This window comes from Pseudomyrmex gracilis, unplaced genomic scaffold (assembly GCF_002006095.1).
Source record: "Pseudomyrmex gracilis isolate BER0280 unplaced genomic scaffold, ASM200609v1 scaffold_149, whole genome shotgun sequence".
NCBI lineage: Eukaryota > Metazoa > Arthropoda > Insecta > Hymenoptera > Formicidae > Pseudomyrmex > Pseudomyrmex gracilis.
The window spans coordinates 321,001-328,069 of record NW_018020733.1 but is presented as its reverse complement, the minus strand read 5'-3'; the positions used below and the strand labels follow the sequence as shown (position 1 = coordinate 328,069).

Below are 7,069 nucleotides of genomic sequence, written 5' to 3'. Positions count from 1 at the left end.
GTATATCAGTTGACGACTGAGACTTCGTTTTTCGAAATAACTTCCGTTGTAATAGTAGTAAGTGGAATTCCATTCGCTTGGCAATCCGTAATTCGCCTCGAAATAAAACGACATCGATACAGATTTGTCGGGAATGTCTACGGGAATACTCGAGGCAAAGAATATCTATAAAAAAAGATAGAGAATGACAAAGTATTTGTTCTGAAAGTATTATTTTATACATATATATTTTTTTAAAGTAAGACAAAGAGAAAGTAATAAGTAAGTATAATAGAATAGAACCGCACGCGCTGTGGACATACCGACATGTCGCTCGTGGACTGGCTGCGTGGTTCCAATGTGTACCACCCGTGGACATGCGCTAGTTTACGGGGCGAAAAAGTGATTACACATTCTCTTATGGACCTGGCCGCTCTCAGGCTTCTCTCTGCTTATACCTTCTTAAAGCTTAAGTCTTAAATTCTTATTGTAGACGACTAGTCTGAATTATTTGGCGCAGTACCAGCAGGAACACAACAAATTTCTCATAACCTTTATTTTATTCTAACCTAAAAATCATTAAAAATACATAGTGCAATGCCGAGAGTCTGAACGCAAACTGTATAGCACATTAAACAAAAAAAAAAAAAAAAAGAAAATAGTGCAGGCTAACACAAAAAAAAAAGAATTTCGTCGCTATCATGAACAAAATATACAGTTTTAAAAGAATATTGACACAATTACGACCTCTCAATGGTCTGAGAACGAACTTTGTTGAGAGCAATGCGAGATATCTCAGTTCCGACAAAAATTCAGAAGTAGAAACTAAAGATTCGTCAAATGCAGAATCTGACAAGATTGAAAATGAAGTAAAGGCGGAAACATCGAAAATCGAGCCAAAGCGGAGTGGTTTTGCACAAAGTTATGAAAAATTTACGCATCTTGATGACAAACAACCTCAGGAAGCACCTCAAACGTTTGCTTCCTTGCTTCGTAATTCCAAATTTATTGACGTAAGGATGTTTCATTTATTCATACCAAATCATGCTCAACTCTGTTTAATTTTTCATGTTAAATTTGTAATATATTTGTTTTATTTTTAGTTGGGAGATCCCGAAGGAAAGCTAGTAACTGGCAAGATATTTCACGTGGTTGGTGATGATTTGTACATTGATTTTGGATGGAAATTTTATTGTGTTTGCAAAAAACCTGCAAAAAACGGACAGTGTGTATCAAAATACTTGGCTTTTTTTTTAATTTTAACATTTTATCCGTCTAAATATCTTCATTATTATCAAGTATCATTTTTTATTCTTTTTATTGTTTTAGATATTATGTGAGAAGAGCTACGGTTAATCTGAGAATAAAGGAGTTAGAGCTCTCTTCCAAGTTCTTAGGTGCCGATACAGAAATAACTCTTTTGGAAGCTGATTGCACGCTGATGCGTTTAATATACTCGCCAGTACAAGCAGCGGAACGAAGAACAAGCAGAGCAAGAATACGAAATATTTAATATTTATGCTAAATAAAACTTAATGTAATCTCTGTATATATCACAGCTGTGTGTAAGTAACTCTAGTCTAATTTGTTTTTCCAGCAATTACATTTCAAAGTAACAAATTTCTATTTGTATAGCAATCACATGTGGACTGATTTAGATGATGAGAAAACCGTGTTTCAAATTAAAAACTATTATATCGGATGAACGTTTATAATTTGTAATATCGATGAAAATTTATATATATATGAAAATACACATATTGAGCAATTTTAAGTATGGCGCCAACACGGTTTTTATCCAATTAGATTGCGGTCAGCATAGCGCTCCAAATGCTTTGCGAAGCAAAGTTAGTCCATTTGTCATCGAACATAGAACGAAGATAGAATGATGGTGTGAATCATTTGTAGCGCCGCCTCGCGAAGCAACCTTTATCGGATGCGTGATATGTCAACAGAGGTCATGTGAACGTTTTGATCGGTGACATCCAGAGTTCCTATCCTTGACGATCCTTTTGTTTCGTGGCCAGGCGTCGTGCGCGGGTGCGGGTTTCGTTCTGTTCTCTCTGTTGCGTGTCTCTTCCTGATTCTTTCTTTTTTTTCGCAATCTTTAGCACGCGAGAAACACGTCGCGCAAAAACACGTATCGCGTTTGTCGTACAAAGTTTTTTTTTTTTTTCTGACGCGTTGATTTCGCGATTTTGTTGTGTCGCTTGTTGCCGTTCGACAAGGAATGGAAAGAACCCAGGGATAAGCCGTAATTCGGCAACCATTGCAAGCCTAAATTCAACGGTCACAAAACACGGTAAGTCCATTTTGAGTATTGTGTTGTCAATTTTATTATCTTCGATCAAGATTAATTGGTCGATTGTGTGTCAATTGTAATTAATTAGCCGTTGCGAGATTGTTACGCTCGGAATGTTCAGCCTAATTGTTGTTGATTAAGTTTGGTTAAACCGGGGTTTTTGTTTTTTTTTATCTATTCTGTAAAACAAACATTGTAATGTCTTTATTTGTTGCCACAAAATTAAATTAACGCACGTTGTGCGATCGAAAAATACGCTCGCTAAGAGCAAATCAGGTGACTCGGTTTGATATATTCTGTTTTTTTGTCTTTCGTTTTTTTGTAGTTCGAATGAAACTGCTAGTAATATGTCACGAGTGTGTTTACGACTTCATAATGTGACTATGCTTAATAGGAATTAACTGATAATTGTGAATATATAAGGATTGTAAGCAAGTTTAATCAAAACATTCGTATTTGTGTTTCTTTCCCGATTACGTGTTTCTTGTACAAGTGCAAAAGAACAATAAAAAGTTGATGTAAAAAAAAATGAAAGGTTCCGATCGTTGCGTGTACGGCTCTGCTATAAAAAATACTCATCGCGTCTCGATTACTTAATATCCGCTCAACTTTCTACTCGCGCGAGCACGTAGGCGGTTGTTCGATATTTACATTTAAATGTTATGACTAGCGCATTTTTTTCGAACTGTATGACGCGAAGTGTTTGTATCGAGATAATTACTTTCATTATATTTATTTTATGCGTTATTATGTAAAACTTTGTTTTAAAACAATATAAAATTGTGATTTTTGTTTTTATAAGTATGCCAAGATGTATAAAATATTCTCAAAAAAGTGACTAAAATTACAGAAAATGTGTAATACTCGGGAGTTCCTACATTTATACACGTATAAATATAATTTGCAATGTGTTTAATTTGAATATTGACTTAATTTACAATGATAAGCTAAATATAAAAATAATAAATATTATTTGAAAAAACATTTTCACATAATTAAACTTTTCGGTCGTTTGTATTTGATTACTTTAAAAAAAAAATCATTTTATTTTTTGCAGAAAAAAAATGGAGAAACCAAACTTTGAGGGGCCTAATGTTCAACCAACAGCTCCTTTACCAACAGCTCCTCCATCTTATGAAGAAGCTATAGCTAATGCAGGACCACCTGTGCATCCTCCAGTTGGTCCTGCACCTTATCCTATAGGACTTCCTCCTGTACAAATGCCGATTCCATGTATGTGATATGTGTACAAAGTACAAATTGTACAAAAGCAAAACTTATTTGAAATTTTATATCATTTTTATTTTATAGTCAATCTTTATATTTTATTTTATTTGTAATACTTTATATATGTATATTGATACCTACTGTATTTATTTTGTATTTTTTATTTATTTGTTTTACAGATATAAATTTTTATTAATCAAGGTTTTTTTAAGACAGAAAATAAGAATAATGTCATATAATATATGCAATTTCAGATAATCAATCAGCAAATCAAACAGTAATATCAGCGCCGGTGTATCCATCATCGAGCCAATCAGCACAATCACAGCCACATTTTAATGCTGATCCAAATTCTGTACCTCATCCGGAAGTACGGGTTATTCATCAACATTTAACGTATACTCTAGGGCCGCATGCCGTGAAAATGACTTGTCCCTCGTGTCATGTCGATATCAAAACTAGCACGATATCGGATCATAAGCTGTGTGCTCACATTTGTTGCTTCCTGATGTGCATATTTGGGTGAATAGCAAATTCTTTATTATTTTTAAATAATTTTTCTTTCTTGCGCTCTCTCTTTTTTATATCAATTATTTAACGAGGCTTTTGTTCCTCCATTTGGTGCGTCTGAATTTATATTTACTCACTATACTTTGTTGTTTTTTTTTTTTTTTTTTTTATAAAACTTTATACTTTCGAACATTGTTATCGACTATAAAAATATGAAATTATTGTTTGAGAGTATAAATTAATGGTTGCTATATGTAATTTCTGACAAAATAATTTTATACATATTAACAAATTTGAAGTTATACATATGACGCGCGTTAGCTTTGTTTGTTAATTTAAATTTAAATAAACAAAATTGTTTATAGTTCGCTCTGTGTTATAATCGGGAAATTCGATGATTTCTCTTTTCAGATGCTTCCTGTGTTCATGCCTACCGTACTGTATGACTGCCTGTATGACGACACATCATTTCTGTCCAAACTGCAAAAATTATATTGGCACATGGAAAAATTGATCTCGAAGATACATATGCTTGTATATAACTTGCAGCATTCCAATAGATTAAGAAGTTGTGCAGTTCCATAAAGAGTTACTCGATTTATTATCACACATTAATAATAACAGAAAAATTGCTGAGTAATGTTATACATATGTTGTACCTTACATAAGTAAGGTAAGTCTCGAGAGAGATGTGTATATACACATGTATACACATCTCTGTGTATATACATATATACATATACATAATACATATTCATATATATACATGTATATACATAAGTATACACGTATATACATAAATATACATTACACATATATATTATTAATATTATTCATGTTTGTTAAAACGTGCGTGATACATATTGACTAGACAGCGTTTTAGATAGCGGGACAGAGAATATCTTACGACTCGTGAATCAAGAGCTCAAGAGACATGTAAGAGATAAATGTTTCTCAATTACTTTCATTTGTCATTTATACATTTAAGATATAGTTCTTAGTTCAATTTTTTGAAGTTTAAAATTGTAAACCACTCCTGATGTCTAAACAGTATTAGATTTAATATTACTCTGATATTTAAATTTGCATATTTGCGAATATTTATGAAGTTAGAAAAATAGTCATTAGACTGTTACAAAATTATATGAATATTACAATGAGCAATATTTTGCTATTTGAAAAAAACATTGCTCAATATAAAGTTTTTTTAATGTCACAAAATGCATTTTTTACATATTTTATTTTAGCTCCATTTATATGATTGTGTCGATAGAGCGCATTTAATTAAGTGTTCAGCAATAAGCCAACTGCAAAATCTCTACTGCAATTACAGATAAGTTAAGACTACTAAGAAACTTAGATATAAAATAAAAGATATTTTAGAGTTGTGAATAATCTTATATTTAACTGATTATGTTTTTGGCAGTTAATCAGAACGTAAGAAGAATTTTATTTAGGGCAGCATAATTCTTGCACAAAAGAGTATATTTTGCAATGAGAGACTTGTATCAGGCATTTCAAAAAACTTAAGCTAGTCTGTGTTGGAATGTATTTTATTTTATCAATTTTGCGTTTATTTTATGTAAGTAATATGTGCTATACGAGTTTTTGTAAACATTTATAACGTAAAAACTATATTTACGCACACATAGCTCTGTGTTTTATTCTTTCCTATTATTAATCCTTATAAACCAAATATTGTCAATTAAAATATTGGCCTAGCAATTGTATTTTTCACTATTTTCACTATTTAGGAATTGAGATATAGTTTTGTGTTTACAGAAAAAGAGAGAGAAAAAAACAAACTTTTAATTTAACTTTTCAATGCCAGGCTCGTTATTGTCTTCTCCCTGTCTTTTTATTTAAACACATACAACGAACACGAAACTTAATTAAAATCATTGACCTTTTTTGTAAAAGTCAATGACTCTTACAAAGATCGGTGACTTTACCATAGTCACTTGACCAAGGTCAGTGACCTTACCGTAGTCACGCGACTAAGGTTAGTGACCTTAGCGTAGTCAGTGATCTTACTTTATTTACGGTTTTAAAGACACGTGACTAAAGTAACGTCATGTGACAGAGAGAAAAGGAAAAACAACGCGTGATAAAAACTCTCTCTCTCTACGTGACTGCACTTTAGTCACGTGTCTTTAAAAATTTCGAAAGTCAAACTTCGCAACGCTATTGAACAAAGGACACTGTCAACGATTTCGTTATCTAAGGTTCTATTCATGATTTTCAGAGAGAGATGTCGCGTTAAATTAATATCTGGTAGAGACACTGGTTTAAAACTTTTTTGGATGGATTTCAGAAACCGATATCTGGAACTGAAGGAGAAGTTTTATTTATGTTGTTTTAATGCATACAGAATATATTGAAGCTTAAGAATTTATAATAATTAAAAAGCATAAAACTTCTTTTTACATACAGTTAGTTTGGTGTACGAATAAGATTGTTATTGCTTCTTATATGTAACCAACACACACGTTTTACCAAAGGTTTACAAATCTATATAAATATATAAACTACACTTTCATCGTTACATATTAAACATCAGTACTTTTGTATTTTCAAAAAGCAATTGGTGTACCATTTGCGTACAGTTATAAGTACAAGTACAGTATGCTTTTCGGGAGTATAATTTTGAATCACATAAAGTTTTCTACGAACACCTCTCGGCGTTTTACCCGTATATAGTACGTATAACACACGTTTACATATCCGAATTAAAACCTTCATGCGACCGGAATTGTTGCTGAGCAACTTGAGAGTAATCTACGTCTATCGGTTTGGTATCGTCATAGAGTGCCGGAGCTTCGCATAGAATTATGAAAGTTCCAACTATGGAGGCTATCGAAAAGAGCCACAGAAATAGACGGTCGAGAACCATCGCGACAAAGCCCCAATCTTGATCTTCCTGTAATTATATAAGAAGAAAAGAAATTGCAATTTAACAATTAGTAATAAGATTAGTAATATTCAAGACCAATTTATATTCATTGATTAGTTTAAATTGCATTTAAGTTTATAAGTTAGAAAAAAATAAAG

The 7,069-nt window shown here is 32.2% G+C and overlaps 3 protein-coding genes across 6 annotated transcripts in view; 2 read left to right on the top strand and 1 right to left on the bottom strand.

The window, feature by feature from the left end:
* Nucleotides 1-390: 390 nt before the first annotated feature.
* LOC109857171 (28S ribosomal protein S28, mitochondrial) lies at nt 391-1,722 on the top strand. Its single transcript, XM_020433248.1, has 3 exons — nt 391-992; nt 1,083-1,204; nt 1,309-1,722. The coding sequence occupies exons 1-3, from the start codon at nt 681-683 to the stop codon at nt 1,490-1,492; spliced, it is 618 nt and encodes a 205-aa protein (XP_020288837.1). The 5' UTR covers nt 391-680; the 3' UTR covers nt 1,493-1,722.
* A 229-nt stretch (nt 1,723-1,951) lies between these two features.
* Nucleotides 1,952-5,621, top strand: LOC109857185 (lipopolysaccharide-induced tumor necrosis factor-alpha factor homolog). 3 transcript variants are annotated; one of them, XR_002250466.1, is made up of 6 exons: nt 1,952-2,281; nt 3,339-3,514; nt 3,763-4,030; nt 4,430-4,691; nt 4,902-4,954; nt 5,266-5,621. XR_002250466.1 is itself a non-coding variant. In XM_020433270.1 (4 exons), the coding sequence occupies exons 2-4, from the start codon at nt 3,346-3,348 to the stop codon at nt 4,530-4,532; spliced, it is 540 nt and encodes a 179-aa protein (XP_020288859.1). In that variant the 5' UTR covers nt 1,952-2,281; nt 3,339-3,345; the 3' UTR covers nt 4,533-4,784. The 3 variants fall into 3 exon arrangements, 1 of the variants encoding a protein (XP_020288859.1); XR_002250465.1 differs by having other exon boundaries at nt 4,902-5,621; XM_020433270.1 differs by lacking the exons at nt 4,902-4,954; nt 5,266-5,621 and having other exon boundaries at nt 4,430-4,784.
* A 489-nt stretch (nt 5,622-6,110) lies between these two features.
* The window catches only part of LOC109857184 (acetylcholine receptor subunit alpha-like 2), a 3,719-nt gene continuing 2,760 nt past the window's right edge, over nt 6,111-7,069 (bottom strand). For both annotated transcript variants that reach the window (XM_020433268.1, XM_020433269.1), the window contains exon 8: nt 6,111-6,938. In XM_020433268.1, the coding sequence (XP_020288857.1) occupies nt 6,735-6,938 (204 nt within the window). In that variant the 3' untranslated portion in view covers nt 6,111-6,734. The remainder of the gene's footprint in view (nt 6,939-7,069) is intronic.

Coding starts and splice junctions, on each gene's coding strand:
- LOC109857185 (XM_020433270.1), top strand. CDS start 3,346: ATGGAGAAACCAAACTTTGAGGGGCCTAATGTTCAACCAACAGCTCCT. Junction 3,515..3,762: donor TGTACAAATGCCGATTCCAT/GTATGTGATATG, acceptor ATGCAATTTCAG/ATAATCAATCAGCAAATCAA. Junction 4,031..4,429: donor TTCCTGATGTGCATATTTGG/GTGAATAGCAAA, acceptor TTCTCTTTTCAG/ATGCTTCCTGTGTTCATGCC.
- LOC109857171 (XM_020433248.1), top strand. CDS start 681: ATGAACAAAATATACAGTTTTAAAAGAATATTGACACAATTACGACCT. Junction 993..1,082: donor GTAATTCCAAATTTATTGAC/GTAAGGATGTTT, acceptor TTTTATTTTTAG/TTGGGAGATCCCGAAGGAAA. Junction 1,205..1,308: donor AAACCTGCAAAAAACGGACA/GTGTGTATCAAA, acceptor TTATTGTTTTAG/ATATTATGTGAGAAGAGCTA.